General features: G+C 34.0%; 3 protein-coding genes across 3 annotated transcripts; 1 reads left to right on the plus strand and 2 right to left on the minus strand.

Annotated features, from left to right (window-relative positions):
• Positions 1 to 1,360: 1,360 nt before the first annotated feature.
• LOC130946425 (coumaroyl-CoA:anthocyanidin 3-O-glucoside-6''-O-coumaroyltransferase 1-like) lies at positions 1,361 to 3,931 on the minus strand. The gene is made up of 2 exons (XM_057875177.1): positions 3,533 to 3,931; positions 1,361 to 2,796 (listed from the first exon to the last, which is right to left on the minus strand). The coding sequence occupies exons 1-2, from the start codon at positions 3,837 to 3,839 to the stop codon at positions 1,619 to 1,621; spliced, it is 1,485 nt and encodes a 494-aa protein (XP_057731160.1). The 5' UTR covers positions 3,840 to 3,931; the 3' UTR covers positions 1,361 to 1,618.
• A 3,987-nt stretch (positions 3,932 to 7,918) lies between these two features.
• Positions 7,919 to 9,412, minus strand: LOC130945837 (coumaroyl-CoA:anthocyanidin 3-O-glucoside-6''-O-coumaroyltransferase 2-like). Its single transcript, XM_057874534.1, has one exon. It carries the CDS (start codon positions 9,410 to 9,412, stop codon positions 7,919 to 7,921), a length of 1,494 nt encoding a protein of 497 aa, XP_057730517.1.
• A 6,526-nt stretch (positions 9,413 to 15,938) lies between these two features.
• On the plus strand, positions 15,939 to 17,561 carry LOC130945838 (uncharacterized). The gene is made up of 4 exons (XM_057874535.1): positions 15,939 to 16,339; positions 16,439 to 16,591; positions 16,700 to 16,885; positions 16,955 to 17,561. The coding sequence occupies exons 1-4, from the start codon at positions 15,939 to 15,941 to the stop codon at positions 17,559 to 17,561; spliced, it is 1,347 nt and encodes a 448-aa protein (XP_057730518.1).
• The last annotated feature ends 5,826 nt before the right edge of the window (positions 17,562 to 23,387 follow it).

Here is a 23,387-nt window from a genome sequence, read left to right on the forward strand (position 1 = left end):
AGTCCCCTTTGTTAAAACTTTGTCATTATAACTTTGTCAAATTAGATACAAATACAACTCTCGCCACGTTAACTAGCCGTTGCAGCGTCCAACGTAGTAGGGAGGGTGTCATCTTAGCACTTCGTTTGCTTTATCATCGCCGAAAATAGTTTAGGGACCACATTGGTGCTCGAACTTGAATCTGGAGGACCAATATAGATAATTTTAAATTTTCGAGACCAAAATGAGTAATCGCGTGAATTTTAGGGACCAAAATGGGGATTTATTCTAAAACTATTAAATGATTTGACTAAATTTTTATCTAACGACTCTCAAATATCAACTTCACGTAAAATTGACTTTACCTGAGTTTTCACTTTTTTTTTATTTCCGACAAATTTTCGGGCTTGTATAAATATAAAACAAAGATTAAATTATTAAAATAATATACAAAAATTTATTTTTAACAAAAATAATTTTAAAAGATATTAATAATAAATAAATTTTAAAAAATTAAAAAATATGACATAAAAAATTAGATATTAAATATATATTTAAAAAAATTTTAAAAATTATATTTTGATATAATTTTTTATAAATATTATTAAAAAATAAAAATATTTTTATTTTTAAAATTTAATATTTTATATTAAATAAATTTAAAAAAATTAATTGTAGATCACCAAATTTTTTTTAAAAAAATTGAGATTAAATTTTATTCTGAATTTTTTTATATTTTAAATATTTATTTAAATATTATCACAAAAATTCAAAATAAATACATAAATTATTTATTAAATATGAATTTTTGTTATTTATAAAAATATAATATTTATTAATTATTTTTATTATATTTTTACATTATTTAAAAAGTATTTTATTGATAATATCTTTTAAATTTTTTTTATTAATATCTAAATTTTTTGAGTATTAAATTAGTTGTTATTTTTAAAATAAAAATACTATTTAAATATTAAAATCAACTATCAAAATTAACTACTGATATAAAATATATTTTAAAATATAAAATATATATTAAAAATAAATTAAATAACATATATATTTATATATAAATTAATTTTTATATATACCTAACCTGATTAATATAAAATTGAAACTCGTGGTAATTTGAAGTTTTTGAGAGAAACGCCGGTTAATTGAAACTGAAGCCAAAGAGGGATTTTTTTTTAAATTTTTTCCTATGATTTTCGGTGAGGTGATATGCTCCTCTTTACTCTATTTGTCGTCTTAAGTATAAAAAAATCATCCTTTAAAAAATCAGATATAATTAAATAACTGTGTCAGTACATTAAAACTAATAATATGATATAAAATATTTTTTATTGTGAATACAAAAAAAATTAAACTCCAACGTATATAACGGTGATATCAAGCACATAAAAAGTTTTATGAACAATGTTCGAGAGAAGGAAAAGTAATTTACCCTTTATTTCATAATATCATCATCTCCAAAGTCTTACCCCACATGGTAATAGACATTATAGCCATGAGCTAGCCCATGACCAACGTACCCTACCCTGATTGAGATAGAAATTATTAAACTACTAAAATAATATATATGAAAGCCAATCAGAACAATAATAGAGGTCTCGTTACATATATTATCATATTGCCTAATTCAATTCAAATTGGTCATCATTGACAAAGTTTGGTGAACACTTTTGATGTGTTGTTCAAAGATGTTGATGAATAGATTCATTCGAGGCCATTCAAGTGAAAATCCAACTTCAATTGCTCCTTCTTTATTCTTACTATCAGAAAGAGAAATTGACCCTGATGATTCAAGATGTGCCGCTTCAGATTTCCTAGGCTTCCCCCATCCAAAATCAGTTTCATACACTCCCAACCTTGGTGACCCTGCAACTATGATTAATCTTTCTCCAGACGTAGCTAATTCCTTATACCTTTCCATCACATTTTCACCATCTCTATATGCTTCTCTTTTCAACTCTTTAATTTCACTCTCAATTGCACTTGCCACCCTAACAATCCCATTTTCTCCTAATATGTCACCCCTTTTGAATGTCACAAACCCAGAGTCTAGACAATTTCCAAAGTAATTTTGAGGTACACAAAATTCAACATGGCCACGGCAATCAGCTAGAAACACCAAATGGCAATTTTCATCATACTTATTATTATTATTGCATTGTTCTTCTGATTCTATTATACTAACCCAAACCAAAGAGCTTGTGACAACAAAGGTTGAAATGTGTTGCAATGACTCAGAGTTATCACCATAGGTGTCGCTATATTTAAGCGACACCCATTTTTTTAATTTGTCAACTTGGTCACGTGTCACCACGAGCGTACCACGTGCCTTGTTGGTAGAAACATCTTCAACAAGCCCTCGGAATTCCAAGCTCTCAAAATAAGATTTTTTCAGCTCTTCCAAGAAAACTTGTTTCAGCCCTTTTGGGTCCTTAATCATGTTTCTATCATGGGAAGGTAGGGTTAAATTACTATTAGACCCTTCAAGAAAGGAGCCCAAGTTATTACCTCCTTTTGTTACTATCTCCTTGCAAAGTGTGGCCCAAAACTTGATGAAATGATGAAGAGACTTGCCATCTGCAACAAGGTGGTTGAAAGTGAGACAAATAGCGAATCCAGAATTCGGTATCATGGTTACTTGAATCGCCATTAGAGGGATCACACGAGTGCCATTCTCTAAGGTATCTTGTGGAGGCAAAGAAGGAACAAAAGGGTGCCAATCTCTTGCATTTTGTGGTGAATCAGATACAAGAAGATTGAAATCAGCTTTGGACTCCGCAACCGTGAATGCAACTGAGTCGCTACCTATGTATATTGCATAAACATAAATAAATAATATAAAAGATATTTAAAAAATAATAAAAAATTAAAAAACTATCAGAATTAATTATTTTTTATTATTATTTTTAGTCATCGACTCATTAAATTTAATAATTTAATAATATATTTAAATTTATATTTTAATATTAATGTCTAATAATTAACTATCAAAATATTACTTTTTAATTTAAATATGAAAATGAGGAATAATATAAGACGCAGTTATGAAGTGTATAGTTTTTTAATTTTTTAAACATAAATCGGAAAATTTTATTATTTTTGTTAAAATTTAAATTTTTTTTCCTACACTAATTAGATTGTTTAATTAGTAAGCTTAATCTTTTTTACAAAAAAATTAAATGATCCGATTTTTTCGTTTCTTATTTAAAAAAAAAATGAAAAAGTCTAGGGGGCCAGTAGTTTTATTGAATTTTGGCCAGCATGTAACCAGCAGAGGAAGGTGAGCCATTGGATGAAATTTCACACCAATCTCACACCATCAAATCATCATTGATGGTTAGTTGATGGCTAACAATCACAAAAATTGCTGCCCCCTAGCATTGCTTAAAAAAAATTATCTCACATTTATGCCTAACATTCACATTCTCCACAATAACACATAATACACATATGCTTCTCATATAAAAAAAATGAGCTTCAAAATATCGCCCTTAACATTTCTCTAAAAGAAAAAAGAGACTAAAGAGTCGATAATCCGTACCTTGGTGATAGCGCATGAAAGGTTCGTGCGGTGGTGGAGGCCAGATGAGTTTGGAGGCGAAAGGGAAGAAGTGTTGAAGAGCGAGGGAAAGAGAGTGTTTGAGAGGAGGGAGTGATGATTGAAGGAAGTGGTTGGTAGGGTAAGGGAAGTCATAGAAGAAGATGCGCTTGACGGGGTGGCATAGGAACCATTGAATATCGAAGAAAGTGAAGGGGAGTGTGGTTGAGGGAAGAGAACCTTGTGGTGGAGCAACTTGACAATTTTCTATGATCTTCACCTCATCATAGTTGTCGGTCTCAGGAGCCATGATCGATTATTATGTGTTTGTACACTGATGTGTGCCGCATATATACTAAAGGAAGTGTTAATAAGGAACACTTGTTCAGTGTTTTTTTTTTGGTAGACTTCTTGTTCTTTAAATGCAACTACGAATCTACAACAACACTTGGTTTTATTTTTTTTTCTTTTTTTTGCTTTGTATTTTTGTCCGTTACTTTTGTTATTATTACTATTATCATATGAGAATCTCTTAAGTGCAACACAGCAGATGAATTTGACGTATATGTGATGTATGTAATCAAATATAATTTGAGTAATGTTGGGAAGAAAATAAGCAAAAATTAATTTATTTAATTTAATATTTATAATTTTATGTATGTAATATTTATAACTATATATTTATTTTAGTAGTAATTACTGAAAACAAAATATGTAATTTTAAATTATTTAAATTGATTTTTATTATTTTTAAATAGTTTTTTTTATAATTTAATGGTGTCCGCATCTATATGAACGAAATTATTGATAGATATTGATATATAACTATATTAAAATCTACTTTAATTTGCTATTGGATATTTTGATGCAGGATATATATATATATATATATATATATATATATATATATATATATATATATATATATATATATATATATATAACTTAAATGAGAAATGTTAGAAATTAATTTTTTGTAGTTAATTTTTTTAAAAATTATTTTATTTATTTTAGATTTTAAATATTAAATTATAAATTTTAATAACTTTAAATTTTTAAAATAAAATAAAATAATAATTAATTAACTAATAATAATTAATTAAAAAATTAATTTCTTATATTTTTCTAATTTAAATTGACCGATCGGGAGGTTTGATCATTTTAAGAGTATACTATCCCCACCTTGTCTGGAAGATTTTAATTTTAATAGCGACTTAGCATCATATTAATATTATTCAACTACTCCTCGAAGAACTCATGGCATAGTTTCTTTTTTATTATTATTATTATTATTATTATTATTATTATTATTATTATTATTGGTTGACAAGTATAGTTTTTTTAATTCTTTATTATTATTTTTGTTTATAATAACATTACAAAAATATAAATTTTTTTAAATTATGTTGATGTATTTTAATATTATAAATTATAACAGATAAAATTTATAAAATTAAATTATTTTTACAAAATATTATAAGAGACAAAAATTTTCATAATCAACTAAGGCGACCAGAATTTTTATAAATAAAAAAAATTAAATAATAAATTATTTAATTATTATTTTTATATAAAAAATATAATTTTTTATTAATAATTACTTTTAATATTTATTATTTAAAATTTTAAAAATTTAATATATATACTTTTATATTTATTAGGTATTAATTCTATTTAACAAATAAAAATAATTAATATTTATATTTTTTATTTAAAAAAAATATTTTTCTCTCTTTCTCTTTCTAACTCTCTCTATATATATAATAATTAGATATTAGTATAAAAATTTTATATTGATAATTATAAAATTAACGTAAAATTAATTTTTTTTAATAATTAAATCTTAATCTTAATTATTAATCATAGTATTAGTATTCTCTTTAAATAATAAATATTTGAAAGAAGAGAAGTGAAATATAGATTAAAAAGATACACAATAAAAAATTAAAATTAAATAAAAAAAGTATGTATATAATAATAATAATAATTAAAATTTTTATGTGAATAATATTATAAGATTATTTTTTAATTATATTTAATTATAAATTTAATGTATTTTTATAATTTTATGAATTTTTTGTATTATATTATTTTATTAATTTTATTTTTTGTAGAATAGAAATGTAGAGAAATAGAGAATGAGAGAGAAAGTTAAAGAAGAAGGAGAGAGATTATTAATTTTGGAGGAAAAAAAATTATTTTAATTGTAATAAAAAATATATCATGATATATTTTGGTTTGTCAAATTAATAATATAAAATATAAATTATAAGTTATATATAGAGTGAGAAGAGTAGGAAAAAATAGAGAAGAGAGAGATAGATAAAATGAAGGAAAAAAGAGAATTTATTAATTTTTAAAAAAATATATTTCATCTCAATTTTAATGAGTGAGTGTAATGTGACACATTTTAGTTATTAAATTAGTAATATAATATAGTTATATTTTAATTTTGATTTTGATTTTAGTTACAATTAAATAATGTCATATTGTACATTTTGATTGTCAAATTTGTAATTAATCATTATATATAAAAGAGATACAGTGGGTAAAGGAATGAAGGAGATAAAAAAAACAGAGACACTACATGAAAAACACTGAATACCGTCGGATTTAGTGTCGGGTTTAGAGGCGGATTCATCGGTAGATTTTGCAATGAATTCGTCGGGTAAAAGATTTACTGTCAGATTCTAGTTTACAACGGTAAGAATTAGAAGGAAGGCGAAATATTGGCGCCACGATAACCGTCGGATTTACATGTGAATAAATCCGATGGTACCTTGATTAGTGTAAGGTTGTATTTTGGCCAATCACAAAACTTTATCCGCCAGTAAATTCGACGATAAGTGTATCCTAAATTTGAACCGCAAATCCTCTTTCCCCTCATTTTGAATTACTCTCTCTCTCTAACCCTCTCGTCTCCCACTCTCTCTTTAACTCTCTCCCCCTTCTCTCAACATTCCTTTCGGCAGCCTCTTCTTACGGTCCTCTCTCGTCGTCCGAACCGAATCGAATCGAATTGCTGCTGTTTGTGGTAGTTGTTGCTGCCACCTCTGTTGCCGTTGCTCCTTCGAAGTAGTATCTCCTTCTTCCATTTCTTAAATTTAGCTATGATTTGATATTAGATGACCATTGATTAGAATAGATTTTAAATTGATTATAAATTAGAAGTTGAGAATAGATTTTAAATTATATTGTTTGTTGTTTAACTAGATACTCAATTAATCAATTAATAATATAAATCATATAATGCTTAGTATAACTTAAATTTAAAGACAAATATATATTTACAATATTAGCTTAAATAAGGTCTAGTAATTTATATAAACTAGAACTTAAAGTTTTGATTTGAATATATAAAAATACGTGAAGTAATAGGTTTTAGATGATATTTAATATCATCAATCTTGAGTCGAATTAGAAAGAAAACATCATTAGTATTTAACAATACTTGATGATATGCTTGTTTTAGTAATGTTAAAGTTTGAGAATAGATTCTCTAGTTGATTAGTTAGGTTTAATTTCAAGAGTTCTAATTTTGTAAAGTTTCGAATTTAAATATGTTTCGATTGTTGTGCGATTTATTACCGTGAAGGTTAGCACCTTTTAAGGGAGGTTATGTCAAAATTTCTTTCAAATAATATAATTTTGAAAAGATTTATGTTAATTAGTATGCTTTTTACAGATATGATGACAGGTAGAGATGTCACGGATCGGCCTTGTGGTCGTAACCGTAGTAGAAGGAGGTTTTCTTCTGGTATTCTGAAACTTCTTTGTCGTCCCCCTCTATTCTGACTATTCCGGTAATGTCATAGACAATGGATACACCGGATTAGCTGTTCATCATGGTGTTTAACTCCAACGTGGCTCCTTCTACCTCGATGACACCGCCTTCATCCGCTTAGCAATCTACTATCTCGACGATGCTATCTCCAGTGACAAAGGAGCACGGCGCGACGAAAGAACACGACTTGAGGGAGGAGTACAGTGAGAAAAGAGCGCAGAGCAGTGAGAAGCGCTGGGCATGGAAAGACAGGGGAAGAGCACGGCAACGAAAGAGGAGTGTGAGGTGCTACATATCTATATTTTATGAGTGGGTTTAATTAATGGAGTGAAATCTGTTTTTTAAGATATTTAAAGAGTATTTTAAATGTGTTAGGATTTAAAATTAAATTGTTAAATTTTAATTTTAGCCAAATTAATTTTTGAATTTGTATTTTAAATTAAAAAATATTAAATCTATTTAAACGTGTTTGTTTTAATTTTTTTTATTAGTATAATAAAAAGTTGTTTAAAAGATATTTAGTCGTACCAGAATACCGATAAAGTTAAACTATATAACCAACATCATAAAATGCAAGTACATATATAATGACCACATAAAATAAACTACGTAGGGAAATCATGATCGATGTTTTGGAGGTGTTGTTCGAAAATTTTGATGAATTTCTTCATTCGGATCCTCTCAAGTGCAATTCCAATCTCAACCGCTCCTTCGTTGTTCCTACAATCCGAAAGAGAAAATGCTCCTGCTGATTCAACATGAACTGCTACTGATTTCTTAGGCTTTCCCCACCCAAAATCAGTTTCATAAACTCCTAATTTTGGAGACCCTGCCACCACAGTTATACTACGACATTTATTTAATTCTCTAGCATATGAGACAAAACTTTCAACCCTTGTTAATGCATCATTTCTCAGATTTCTAATCTCCCTGTCAATTCCACTTGCTGCCTCAAAAATCCCATGATAACAATCACCATTATTTTCTCCAACTAGCTCACCCCTCTTGAGTCTCACATATCCAGACAATAAGCAATTCCCAAAGTAATTTGAAGGTATTGAAAACTCAGAACGGCCACGGTAATCAGCTAGAATTATGAAATAGCAAACTTCATCATCAAAATTCTTCTTAGTATGATGATGATTGCCTTCGGTTTGTTCTTCTGATTGCATCATACAAACCCAAATCAAGGAACACGTGACCACAAACGTTGACATGTGTAATAACGTATTAGAACCATAGGTGTCACGGTCTTTAAGAGACACACATTTCTTGAGTTTCTCAACTTGACTATGGTTTAGGACAAGAGTTGCACGTACCATGGTGTTACTATTGACAGGGGCTTGAGAATTCATCAAGTTGTTGTTCTTCCTCAGCAAATCTCTTACCTCTTCCATGTAAACATGTTTAAGCCCTTTTGGGTCCTTAACTATGTCTCTATCATGAAAAGGAAGAGACAAAAAACTAGATTCTTTAACATCTTCATCATTTGTTCCACTACCTCTTGTTATTATTTGCTTGCAAAGATTGGCCCAAAACTTGATGAAATGATGAAGCGAGTAGCCATCGGCGGCGAGATGGCTGAATGTTAGAGAAATGGCGAAGGCAGTGTTTGGAAGAACAGTGACTTGAATGGCCATGAGAGGCATAACAAGCGTGCCATCCTCCATGGTAACCTTAGGAGGCAAGGAAGCGACCAAAGGGTGTAGAAACCGAACATCTTGTGGCGAATCAGATACAAGTAAGGAAAAGTCTGCTTTAGACTCTGCAATGGTGAAAGAGAGTGAGTCAAGACCGTCAAGAAAACGGATGAAGGGGACACTCGGGGAGGGAGGTACGATGATGTTGGAGGCGAATGGAAAGAAGTGTTGGAGGGAAAGGGAGAGGGAGTGTTTGAGAGGAGGGAGTGATGATTGAAGGAAGTGGTTGGTGGAGTGAGGGAAGTCATAGAAGAAGATGCGCTTAATCGGATGGCATAGGAACCATGGGATATCCAAGTAAGTGAGGGGAACAATGGTGGTGGTGGAGGCAAGAGACCCTTCTGGTGGTGCAACTTTACATTCTTCTATGATCTTCACTTGCTCATGCTTCGAAGCCATGATCATGCACTTGTTTTTTTGTTAGATATGACATACAATATGGTACAAGCTAAGGAGATATAATATAAAGTTTCATTCAAAAGTTCATCCCAATGGCATTTATAAATTCCATAAATAGTAAATACATTAGATATATATTTTTTTTAAAAAAAATATTCTCTGTGTTAACCGAAAATGAGAATAAATTTCTATTTTAATGATTTTTAATAAATTTATTCAGCAAGTATTGTAATTCTTTGAGATCTTTTTATCTTATTTTTAAATGAGTCTAATTAAATCTGTTTTTATTTGGAATTTTTTTAATAATATTAGAGAGTTAATATTTAAAATTATTTTATATAATATAATAATATTTATAATTTTATATACATAATATTCGTAATTTTATATTTATTATATCTAAAATTATATAATTATTTTAGTATTAATTAATAAATATTAAATAAAATAATTTTTACTTGTTTGAGTTTATTTTTTATAATTTTTAAATAACTTTTTATGGATAAAAACCTCTCTACTTGATATATATTCAAATTTCTCCTAAATTAAAAGGTTTACACAATAATTATACCATGAAAGAAATACTCCAAAGAGATCAGATTATTATATATTAAAGTCTCAAAAAACAGAAAATAACGTACCAACAGGCTTAATGTTATTTTGATTATAGGTCAAATATAAAATAAAATAAATGAGCAGGGTTAGTGTTGATAAGATAAGAGGAGAGGGATTAAAATTTTTTAAGGAAAAAAAAAATTGGTAAATAATAAAATAAAGAATTAAATTATTTTTAAATTGAGATAATAAAACATACCTCCTATCAAAATTATAGAATACGATTAATTTTTTATTTTATCATTTTAAAAAATTTAAATTCGAGAAAACAAGGAGACAAAAATATGAAGACAAAACATATTAAAATTCATACTTTGATAATACCGTCAGCAAGCTCTAGAAACTGACTGAAAGTAATTGAAGTCCATATACATGCGGCTTCATAATTCAGAATTAGCACTTGTCGGGATTGACAGTGAGAGAAAGTAAAGTTGGAATAGCTAGAAGGTGAACTCTCAGTTCATGCTTATATATGGAAATTAACCAACGAAGTTTGTCTCATCTTTATTATAATAAATGATTTTGTTATTTTGTATTTTATAAATATATGTTAAAATTATAAATTAAAATTTTTTTTATTAAAAATATAAAATATTCAAATTTTTTATATAACGAAGTTTGTCTCATCTTTATTATAATAAATGATTTTTTTATTTTGTATTTTATAAATATATGTTAAAATTATAAATTAAAAAAATTTATTAAAAATATAAAATATTCAAAGTTTTTATATATTTATTTTTTATTTATTAAAAAATTTAAAATATTTATTATTAATAATTTTATTATATATTTGAAAAACATATATTAATTAAACTGTATTATAAATTATTAAACTTTTTTTATGAATGAAATCATTGAGGCAAAATATTATAATAAAAATAAAATACAATTTATATATATAGTACACACTTATTATTATTATTATTATTATTATCTAGTTCGTTGTTTAACTAATAATGATTATTTGATTTAACAAATAAGTTTATTGTTTAATTTCCATTTTTCCAAAGCTGAACATAGATATATAGGAGCGCCATTGCGCCAAGCGGTGGACATGCTGTGGCTGTGGTATTCAACTATTGATTCTTAATTTCTTACCAAGGATTCAGTACCACATCATTCAGATAGAAAACCAACTTCGCACTAAAATCTAAAATTCATCTTCCCAAGGAACATGCATCGGTGGAAGAAGCGGCAGCAATTTGTATGTTCTCAGAAGAGAATCTGTGTGCAATTTCATTTATGATTTATGGAATAAGTAAATTCATTTTGCATGTTATAAATGTATAAGTTGTTCTCTAAGTAAGATTTGTTTTTTTTCAACTTACAAAGTTCTATAGATTTCATATAATCCCTTCTTAATCATAGTTAAATAAGGATAAAATATTAAAGTACGAAAATAAAATAACAAAACTGGGACTTGGTTTTCCTTTTTCTTTGTTGTAAATGGCCTGAACTGTTTTGCTTTATTTTTTGGACGGCACTTGTTGTTTGGTCCAATTTCTGGACAAAACTTGCTTTGGTCTTGTAAATAACAAATTCTTACCTTTTAACAAAAAATGATATAAAACATTTTCGGTTTTGACAAAGAAGAGGAAATAAACATAACTTAAATTGTTGACCCAAACAAAAGAGTAAAAATTAGAAGTTAGATTTGACCAAAAAAAGAAAACCAAAAAAAAAACACCTTAGATTAGAATTGATTGAATAATTAATTCACCTATTTATTTAAGAATTAATCTCTACATAAAAGTGATTTTGTTATACAAGTCTTACAAGTTCTCTAATTGATATTACGCTCAAACGCGCTTGTTATGCACATAATATGTTTCACGCGCCTCTAACATATTTTTAATTTTTGAAAGGATTCAGTTTCCTTTTTCGAATTTCTTGCCTTTTTTCTCTCTTTCTTCATTTATGTGCTTTTCTCTCTCTGTTCTCTTTCTTCGTTATTCTCGATTTCCATTGTTTTTTGACATCAAGCTCTAAAATCGTTTTTGAAGATAATGGATAATTCAACTTCAGATTGTCTTATGAACCAGTGCATGAAACTTGCCTGTGAAATTTGCTATTAATTCTTCCTTGTTTGAATTGAATCTAATGTACTAGTTCTGATTAGAATTAATATAAAATGGACAAGATTATATTAATTCTAAATCACACCAAATTCTTCCTTGTTTGAATTGAACCTTACTTGTTAATTCTTCCTTGTCTTATTCTTTTAGTTGAATTGTTTTAGTTTCTGTTTAGTTATTATTCATGAACCTGGTTTTTGTTATTTTTTATGATGGTTTTATAGTTGTATTTGCATTCTATAGTTTATGCTTGTTTTAATACGGTATATTTTGGGTATATTTTGCAGCCATTCTGTGGTGTATTTTGGGTGTATTTTGCAACCTTTGTTGACTTTGGTAGCTGATTTTAGTGTACACGTAACATAACTCATTTCTGTATCTGTAGCAAATTTGGGTGTAAAAACGAAGATATTTGGGTGTAAAACGAAGATATTTTGGTGTATTTTTATTCTGATGAGTTCTGCATAATTCAGAACTCTTTTTCTTACTTTTCCTCCTCCTCATCTTCTGCTGCTTCTTCTTCTTCATCTTCTTATTTCATATTCTCATAATTCTTTCTGGGAGGAAAAAATCAAACAAAGAAGAAAAAAAATACATAATGTTACAAAATCAAAAGAAGAAAGAGGAGAAACACGACGATGAAGATGAAACACGCGAAGAAAAAGAGGAGAAACACAAAGAAGGAGGAGAAGAAGAAGGAAGAAGAGGAAGAGGAGGAGAAACGCGAAGAAAACTAACAATTGTGGTTTTCATCGAGTAAGAAGAAGAAGATCAAGTCTTTCATAATGATGAGTAGCGCACTTTGGAAACAGGAAGTGGTTGAGTAACGTACGTGTATTTACTCTTGAATGTGAGAGTGTAATGCGTGTGTGTTTTATTGGCCTTGTACCAACTTGTAAGACTTGTAAGCCAAAAAGACTTGTATGTGTAGCATACCTATTTATTTAACTAAGTATTAGAAATTTAAATTTTGTCTTATGCATATAATAATCTATTAACTAATAAAAAAATTTTAAAACTTAGATTTACAAAAGATTAATCATTGACATATTAGATTAAAAAATATCGCAGAAATTAAATGATACAAACAGAGGTTAATGAATGGAATTAATCACAATAGCAAAATAATGTCTCGGTACATATATGCAACATGTGTGTAAGTATGAAAAAGTATAGAGTGTGGTCTATTATGAACAAGGAACATAAGAGGGAAATCCGAAATTGTGCATGAGTATTATTCAATTGTCCTAGAGAGATCACTTGCAAGTCAAGAACATAGAAAGTAAAGGAATGAAGCTTAATAAAGATAGGTCAGGGAAAAGAGAAATTCAGCAAAGAAGAGAATCACAATTTACTTGACACCCTTCACGATGCCTTCTCACACCTTTTAATCGTTTCTACTAACCAATTCGATTATGTTCTTTTTCTTGCTTGGGTTGCAAAGTTCTCTTTTCATCACCTCATTTGGTACATGTGATGGGCCTCAACTATAGCTATATTTTCCTTCTTTGTATCATTATCTCCTCATTTAAAAATGGCCTTATTCTCAAGGTAGAACGTAGTAAATTGTTGTTGCATTACTTTATATATATGGTTCTCAAGTTGCCTCCTCCTCGAATAAGCCTTGCCATTTGATAAGAACTTCTTCCTGCCAACAGTCGTGTTTCTTCACCATTTTGTATCCCAAAATAAGTTGTGGTTGTACTTTTATATCCGGCTCATCCAGGAGCAATGACATAGGAATATTAATAGCTCCTGGTTCTCCTTTACACTTTTTCAGTAATGATACATAAAAAAGGGGTATATCTTTACCTCTGGTGATAGTTGTAGTCGATAAACAATTTTGTTAATCTGTGCCGTGATAGGAAAATGACTGAAATATCTCATGCCAAACTTTTGATTCTTCCATAATGCTATTGATTGTTGACGATAAGGTTGCAGTTTTACAAAAACATAGTCTTCGACATTGAATTTCACTTTTTGTCAGTTACGATCTGTGTGGTGCTTCATGCGCAGTTGAGCTCGTTGGAGGTTTATCTTTAGGGCTGCTAAAATCTCATCTTGCTGCTGTAAATGCTTTTGAACTATTGGAGTATCAGTTTCAGAAGGCTCATAATGAATTAGAGGGAAGGGATCCCTAGCTACCAAAAATAGCTTTGAAAGGGACATTCCAATTACCGAATGATAGGACCTATTGTAATTATAAGTTGTCCAAAAAACAGAGAGGGAAGTTCTATGGTGTGGATGGAAAAAAAATCCATATATGTGGATATTATGTGGCAAGCTTGTTAGATGAATACGTTTTGGTTGGCCATAGTCACAAGTTCAGCTGATGGGACACTAGGTCATGGAGAAGCGGAAGTTTTACAGTTGTACTGCACATTGTAGAAAAATTAATAAGTGTAATTAGATGTTAATTATTTTTGGCAAGTTAAGACTATTGGGCAAGTTTTATTTTTTTTCTGTGTATGTGGCCATGAGTGGATTTTGGGCTTGGATCACATTTTTTTATGTAAGTGTGCAAAAACAAATTTTCTTGTGGATAAAAATTAGTCAAAGATAGCATTAAAAAGGAAATGGGCTAAACAAATTTTTGGACTTGTCTGGATTAACCGATTTTTTAATTTTCAAAGAATGTGGGTAAACTTCTGTTGTTTTGTTACGGTGTTCTCATAAGATGGAAGGGATTGTATATTGTTAAGTGGAGAAAGAAAACAAAAGGATGTAGTGCATTATTTGATATTTAACCTAAAAAATTAAATAAATAAATAAAGAAATATGTGACGTATGTTACTAATAAGACAGTAAAATAATATTTAAGACAGAAAAATAATATTTTTGTGAAAGGATAATATTATTTTTTGAATGTTATCCTTTATTTAGGGTAAAAAACTAAAATAAGCTAAGGAAAGATTCTTATTACTTGAATCAGCCAAAACGAAATCTGATTCACCAATCAACCAATGCACAAATATATGTAGTTCGAATCAAACTATTTCAAACTTGAGTTGAATGTAATTCAAATTGTACTAGCTCGAATTATATACAAACTTGAAACATACATAATCGAATAGAGTCAATTCGAATTACTATGAAAAGTAAAGTCAGCATAATTTGAATTGTATAGATTCGAATTACTACCAAACGTGAATAAATCCTAATTCAAACTGAGCTGGTTCGAATTACATATATATAGTGCGAATGAGGATGATTCGAATTAGTGTGGACCAGACCTGTATATATATGATGTGAACGTGAGTTGCTCTCATTAGAGGGGTCAGATGGCTAGTGAGGACAGTTTTGTAGTGTTGTTCACCACAGATGATTGATTAAGAGAAAAACGCGTTCCGGTGTGAAGTTCACTGATAAGGATCCTCACTGTATTATCGTGAGGCCTACGACGAGCTATGATGACCTTGTGGGCTCTGTACTGCTGAAACTTGGTCTGGAAGGTGTGAAACGGGTTAAGAAGTTTTTCTATTGCATTCCAATCACGGTGCTCCAAGAAATCGTGAAGTATGATTGTTTCATGACCAGGAGTGATAAGGACTTGCAGGTCATGTTTCATTGTCGCCGGTAATTTCTCGAAGTGAGGACACCAGAGCTGTTGGCAAAGTTGGTTGATGTGGTATCTAGCTCGGGAGTTCAAACCGGAATACCACCACTTTAGCCACGGTGGCCGGTTCTAGCTCCAGACCTGCCGTTGCTTCTTCCTCCGTCCCTGCGTACGAGCCACCTGTCCAGCATGTCACACCTCTCTACAGTGTGCTGCACCGGCTGGGGTTGGAGATGGATTGTTTGATGATCCAGATGACGATGATGTCGAGCCGGATATGATTGCTGATGACAGTGGCGATGATATTGGAGCGAGTGAGCCTACAGGAGCGGGAGGTGGTTCTAGCTCTGGCACACAACAGTACCCTCCACATTTTTCATCTTTGGACCTGGATGCCATGAGGCAGGAGGGGGTTCCTGGGCAGCCTGCTGAATTTGGCGCTAGAGATGCAGAAGGGTCTGCTGGTATGACAGAGTTCCAGGTTGGTCAGCAATTTCAGGATAAAGATGAGGCCCTGTTAAGTGTAAAGACTTACAGCATCCGCCGAGGGGTACAGTACAAGGTAGTGGAGTCTGACTATCGCCGGTATGTGGGCAAGTGTTCTGAGTTCGAGAATGGGTGCACATGGTTGATTCGGATGAGTCTCCGGCAGCGCAAGGGCATTTGGGAGGTCAAACGGTACAATTGACCGCATACGTGTCTCGCCACCTCCATCTCCAGCGACCACAGGAGTTTGGATTATCATGTCATAGCGGCATTCATTATGCCAATAGTTAGGGCTGATGCATCCGTCAGCATCAAGGTGCTCCTAAATGCCACGGCCGCACACTTTGGGTTTAGGCCGACGTACAGGAGGGTCTGGTTGGCGAAGCAGAAGGCTATTGCCGTCATCTATGGTGACTGGGATGAGTTGTACAACAAGCTCCCTAGGTGGGTGTTAGGAGTCTAGTTGACCATGCCTGGTACTGTTGCAGTACTTAGAGCGAGCCCTGTTCAAGTTGGGGGATAGCTGGACAAGTCTCAGGCTTATTTTCACAGACTGTTCTGGACGTTCCCACCGTGTATCGAAGCATTCCGTCATTGCAAGCTATTGGTGAGTATTGATGGCACCCATCTATATGGCAAGTATGGGGGAACGTTGCTTGTCGCGATTGCACAGGACGGGAACTCCAACATACTCCCAGTTGCATTCGCACTAGTTGAGGGTGAGAATGCTGAGTCGTGGTCCTTCTTTCTCTCCCACCTGCGTCAGCACGTGACACCGTAGCTGGGTCTGCTGGTTATTTTGGACAGGCATAACGGCATCAAGGCCGCGCTTGAGGCTCCCGACGGGGGATGGCTACCTCCAGCTGCATACCGGGCATTCTGTATTCGACACGTAGCAGCAAATTTTGCCCTCACCTTCAAGGGCAAAGGCGCACGGAGGCTTCTTGTAAATGTTGCATATGCTAAAACCGAGGTCGAGTTCGATTACTGGTTTGATATTCTGCGCTCTGAAGAACTGGCGATGTGTGACTGGGCAAACCAGATTGAGTATTCATTGTGGACACAGTATTGTGATGAGGGCCAGAGATTCGGGCACATGACGACGAATATCTCTGAGTATGTGAACTCAATCCTGAAGGGTGTCAGAAACCTTCCTGTGTGCTCACTGGTGAAGGCAACATACGGAAGGTTGGCCGAACTATTTGTCCGCAATGGGAGAGTGGCCGAGGCCCAGCTGGGTACCGGACAACAATTCAGTCAACATCTGGTGAAGTGTATCGAGGCCAATTTGAAGATGGTGAGGTGCTTCACCGTGACTTTGTACGACAGGGATAACTTGGAGTACACCGTGGCAGAGACGACTCCGACTGGTTTGTTCTCACTGGGTACCTATAGGGTCTCACTTGGATCTTAGACATGTGACTGCGGATACTTCAGGCACTTTATTTCCCGTGTCCGCACGCACTAGCATGCTGTGCCTACTCACGAGTTACTTAGCAGCCTTACGTCCACCAGGTGTATCGTCTTAGTTCGGTTTTTAGTGTGTATCGGATGGGATTCACACCTCCCATTCCGGAGGGTTTCTGGCCACCATATGATGGGCCGACAGTGATACCGGACCCGAACAAGAGGCGTGCGAGGGAGGATCGTCCCAGGTCCACTCGGATACGGACCAATATGGACGAGGCAAATCCAAACCGGCCAAAGAGATGTGGCCTCTGTCGGTAAACCGGACACACTCGTCGGAGTTGCCCACAGGTCGGAGGACCCAGCCATACAGGGAGAGATGAGTTAGTGTGGTGTTGTGTTGTTAGTTGTATTAGTTTGATCATTTGACTTTTTCTTTAGGACACCGATGTTCTAGGTTTGCTAAGTTGGCATTGTTTTGTGATGAAAAATTGTTACATTAAAAGTCATGTATTTTACATGTCTTATTAATTAATAAATATGATCCTTATCCAACATGAAATATCACTTGGTCAGCCTATAGTTAAGGCAATAACATGAACTTTCAAATTAAATGAAACATGCTAACTAAATTATGGAAATAAGTTAAATAAGCAAAGTACACGTGTTTTCACAGTGACTGATAGACGATAAAACAATAAGAAACGCACACATACATCAACTGATAAACTAAAGGTGGCTACGAAACAACACTGATAACGAAAGACATAAACGAAGATAGGTAACATACAACACTGATCATGAAATAACATACAACACGATACACAATCATCTAAATAGGTGCGACCCGTGAAGCAACGACGTGGAACCCGTGTCCTCTCATCTCTCCGGATAAGCGGCTCCTCATCCTCGATCTCATCCTCCTCGTCCTCCGGGACTGGCTGTGCAGGCGTCCTAGGCTGGACATGTAACGGTCGGGATGAAGACGGCCCGGTAACTGAATGTGACCCAGCAGTATGTGCGGAAGGTGGGGTACCACCCAAGGCGAAATAGTCAGTAGGAGCCATGGAGGGAGGCTCATTCAGATCGACACTAACGGTGCCTGTGACCCCGTCGTCTGACCCCGTCGACGGGCAGCCTCATCCTCCTGCATGATGGCACTGATCTCATCTAGGAAGTGTGATCCACCGAAATCCGCATCAAGACAATCACCGGCAAGAAAGTATGAAAACATGGATCCCGGACTCACCCATGGTGTACTCTCCTGAAGTGTCTGGTCGTCACCGGGAACACCAACAAAGTAATCTCTGAGCGGCCCCTCTCCAAGTCCAGCGTCACCATTGGCAGAAGGATCTCCCATACCGGACCCATACCACTCTCCACTATGCCCGCCATGATCGGGACTAACACCCCCCACTGCAGCCCCTCCTCCAGCGGCATCCTCACCACGATCACCGTGATCGTGCCTCGCAGCAGGCGCTCTCTGTCTGCCTCCACGCCCTCGTCGCCGACCACCACCCCTACCTGCCTCGTCACCCTCCTCCATAGCCTAGTCCAGCCACCTCCACTCATGCTGGCTCCGTCGTGTCCCGACACGAGCTCTCTTCTCAACCCGACGCCTATCAGGAACGTCGTCAACACGGTCCATATCAGGTACTCTCCCGGCACCCCTCTGTGTTGCCTCAACCAGAATAGGAATGGCTCTAGGATCCCCCAAGTACATCTCTAGTGACAAGAACCTCTTTCCGCGCTGACGCCACCAGTCCAAGAAGTCATGTGAGGGTCCCGGGTTGGCAACAACATGAAACCGAAGAACGTGATCCGCATGTGTCTCCCAATGAAGATGCCAGTACTGCAAGTGGTACGGGAACCAATGATCACCTCCTCTCCCGTCCTTCGACATCAAGAAGTCGATGTTCAGGGTGGGATGTGGGCAGGGCTGAACGCCGCCAAACTGCGGTAAGACCCTATCAACCTGGTGCCACTCAACCACCATAAAATATATCAGTGGCGTCACACACTGTCATAACGCCATATGACGAGGCTCTAACACCTCCGGATGGACAACCGGTACAACCATGCTAGTGCCGCCGACCCTCAGCTGTAGCCACCCATCTCCTCAAGCCTAGCCACATACGGTAGCCATCTGATGTGAATACGGTTGCCGGACTTGTCGGCAAACAGCTGGGTGCCCAACAACATCATGATATAGGCACGGGCATAGCGCCTCACTGTCTCCTCATCGGCCCCCTCAGGGCACTCTCTAAAACTCTCCTGGAACCAGGTGCAGTTCACTGCGAACTTTTGAATTTGGTTCGCAGGAGGTAACACACAGAACAACTCCTGGAACCACTGCCAAGGTGGCTGGCCACCCTGTATGTATTGATGGAAATCTGTCAGGCAACCACTGACGTAATGTCCGTCCACTGGCAACCCCAACTGGTACGCTACGTTCTGAAGTGTGATCGTGCACTCTCCAAAAGACATATGAAACGTGTGTGTCTCCAGACGCCACCTCTCTACGAATGCACTCACAAGGGGCTCGTCTAATCGGAACCATCTGTCGTTTAGTCTCGCAAGATGGTATAATCCGGCCATCTGCAAGTATGGAACGTACCTCTCATCCAATCTCATCCCCTGCTACCGCCGCATGCTCGATATGCATCGCTGGGGCTACGCATCAGATGGACCGCATAATTAGAACGAATTATAATACCACTTACAAATACAATTCATGACATAAACAACTAACAAATACCACATGCAAAAGCATATATAGTAAACCACTAGCAAAACCGCATACGGAAACTGCTAACATAGACCGCTTCAAAAAACCACATGCAAAAGCAAAAGGTAGTAAACCACTAGCAAAGCCGCATACTAAAACCGCATCCAAAAAACCACTAACGTAAACCACGCGCAAATCCACTTACGAAAGCAACAAGCAAAACCACTCAATTTAACAACTTCCAATACTACCAACGTAAACCGCTAACATAAACCGCTAACATAAACCATCAACAAAACCACATACAAAACCACTACAATAAACCGCATGTAATACCACTAACCCAAACCACTAACATAAACCGTCAATAAAACCGCATGCAAAAGATCTTAAATAAACCACTTGCAATACCACTTTCATAAACCGCTAACATAAACTATCAACAAAACCGCATACAAAACCACTAGAATAAACCGCATGCAATACCACTAACCCAAGCCACTAACATAAACCGTCAATAAAACCGCATGCAAAAACTCTTAAATAAACCACTTGCAATACCACTTTTATAAACCACTAACATAAACCACTATCATAAACCACTATTATAAACCACTAACCTCGTCGTTGATCACCCCGACGATATGAGCAACTCCATCCAAACGATACAGCCTTCCCGGATCGTCCCCTATCGTCTGAATATGCTGCTCGAGTCTTTCTCGGACCGATTCTGGATCGTTTTCTCTGGGATTTAGTGGGGTATGAGAATGAAAAATTGAATCGAATGACCTTAGTTCGAATTCCTTATATAGGAGAAGTCCTTATAATTCAAATCAATTAATTTCGAATTACTATGTGTTGCCAATTTGTGAGTAGTTCGAATCTATATGCTTCAAACTCCTTCAATCAAGTGCTGCTAGTAATTCGAATTAACCTTTCTCGAATTATGCTATTGTAATTCCAACCAGGTAGCTTCGAACTACCTATAGACATAGATTGAGCTTAATTCGAGCTAGCTTGTTTCGAATTATATGGAAATGTAATTCGAATTTAGTTGTTTCGAATTATATTATAGTGTACTTTGGTTGATTGCTGAATCAGATTTCTAGTTAGCTGATTTGTGTAATAAGATTTTTTCCTTGGCTTAATTATGTTTTTTGCCCCTTTATTTATAAAAGGCGTTAAAAAAATATTATAATAAATTGCTACTCATAATGATTTCATTTACATTATTAATATGAGATACGTAATGTTTAAAAGGAATTCTCTATTTTTATAGTTCACTGAAACTATGCAAATTTATGCTATATAAATAATTACTAACAACACACTAATAAAGGATAACATTCAAAAAATAATAAAAATATTATTTTTTTGTCTTAAATATTATTTTACTGTCTTATTAGTAACATACGTCACATATTTCTTTATTTATTTATTTAATTTTTTAGGTTAAATATCAAAACAATGCACTACATCTTTTTGTTTTCTTTCTCCATTTAACAATATACAATCCCTTCCATCTTATGAGAACACCATAACAAAACAAGAGTTACAGAAGCTTAGCCACATTTCTTGGAAATTAAAAAACCGGTTAATCCAGACAAGTTCAAAAATTTTTTTAGTCAATTTCCTTTTTAATGCTATCTTTGACTAATTTTTATCCACACGAAAACTTGTTTCTGCACACTTGCATAAAAAAAATGTGACCCAAGCCCAAAACTCACTCATGGCCACATACATAGAAAAAAATAAAACTTGTCCAATAACCCCAACTTGCCAAAAATAATTAGCATCTAATTACACTTATTAATTTTTCTACAATGTGCAGTACAACTACAAAACTGCTGCTTCTCTCTGACCTAGTGTCCCATCGGCTAAATTTGTGTCTATGACCAACAAAAACGTGTTCATCTAATAGGCTTATCACATAATATCCACAGATGTGGATTTTTTTTTTCATCCGCACCATAGAACTTCCCAAAAAGAGATGGTATCAATCGTAGGAGTTCTTTGAGTATAGAAGCCTAAGTACATTTCTAAACAATGATCGAGGATCTTAGTCTGTCCATCAGTTTTTAGGTGATACACAGAGTTCTGAGCCAATAGGATTAGGGGTGTGCATGGCTCGACCCGGTCCGAAGACCTGGTCCGATCCCGAATACTTTAGGGGCTAATTTGGTGTGATTTTACTGGGTCTATGGCCGAGTAAGGGTCTCAAAAATAGACCCGGTCATTATTTCGGGTCGGGATCCGGGCCATGGCTCGGGTCACCCGAAATCGGCACGGTGACCCAGTCATCATACACAATTAATATTTTGTGTTATTAGTGATGGATGATGGCTATTCTTATGTGAAATTTAAGTATTGTAAACTTTAATATTTTGTGTTATTAGTTATTATAAGACTATAAGTTAATGTTTTATGTTTAAAATGCATAAGATTTTAGACTAATTAATGCATAATATTGTGTTATTTGTATTGATTTAAATATTTGGTGATATTAGACAATATTAGTATTGATTATGGTTATGTTTTAATTTTAGAGAAGAGTTGGTTCTTGTTTTATTTTTCTAAGTGAATTTTACCATGTCAAATAATGGTTGGAGTATTGAAAATTTGGATATTTTCATATGCTAGCTTATAAGAAGGTATCAAGATAATGTAATGTTAACGGCTCGGTTTTTATCCGATATAATTGTAGCGCGAAAGTGTATAAGGTTTCATCGAATTTAGGGTCGGATTCGGGTCTAATAAATAGGCCCAGTATATATTTCGAGTCGAATTTGGGTCACATCAAACCCAGTTTTACCCGGCCATACACACCCCTAAATAGAATCCCTTGCTTGCCACAACATTGTTCCTAAAATTCACTGGTAAACACTTTATCTCTGTCCCGAGACAATGGTTTGAGGAATGCCATATACGCTCACCACGTTTCGAACAAATGCCTTCACAACTTTATGGGCAGTAAAATCCGCCGGCAAGAAAATAAAATGAGTGACCTTCGACAAGGGATCCACCACCACCAGGATAACAGAATAACCGTGGAAGAGTGGTAGCCCAATAATAAAATCTATTGAAATATCCTGCCAAATATGAGAT

The sequence above is a fragment of the Arachis stenosperma genome, chromosome 8 (assembly GCF_014773155.1).
Source record: "Arachis stenosperma cultivar V10309 chromosome 8, arast.V10309.gnm1.PFL2, whole genome shotgun sequence".
Classification (NCBI taxonomy): domain Eukaryota; kingdom Viridiplantae; phylum Streptophyta; class Magnoliopsida; order Fabales; family Fabaceae; genus Arachis; species Arachis stenosperma.

Coding starts and splice junctions, on each gene's coding strand:
- LOC130946425 (XM_057875177.1), bottom strand. CDS start 3,839: ATGGCTCCTGAGACCGACAACTATGATGAGGTGAAGATCATAGAAAAT. Junction 2,797..3,532: donor TTTCATGCGCTATCACCAAG/GTACGGATTATC, acceptor CAATATACATAG/GTAGCGACTCAGTTGCATTC.
- LOC130945837 (XM_057874534.1), bottom strand. CDS start 9,412: ATGGCTTCGAAGCATGAGCAAGTGAAGATCATAGAAGAATGTAAAGTT.
- LOC130945838 (XM_057874535.1), top strand. CDS start 15,939: ATGATTGCTGATGACAGTGGCGATGATATTGGAGCGAGTGAGCCTACA. Junction 16,340..16,438: donor GGCATTTGGGAGGTCAAACG/GTACAATTGACC, acceptor GCCAATAGTTAG/GGCTGATGCATCCGTCAGCA. Junction 16,886..16,954: donor GGTGAGAATGCTGAGTCGTG/GTCCTTCTTTCT, acceptor TATTTTGGACAG/GCATAACGGCATCAAGGCCG.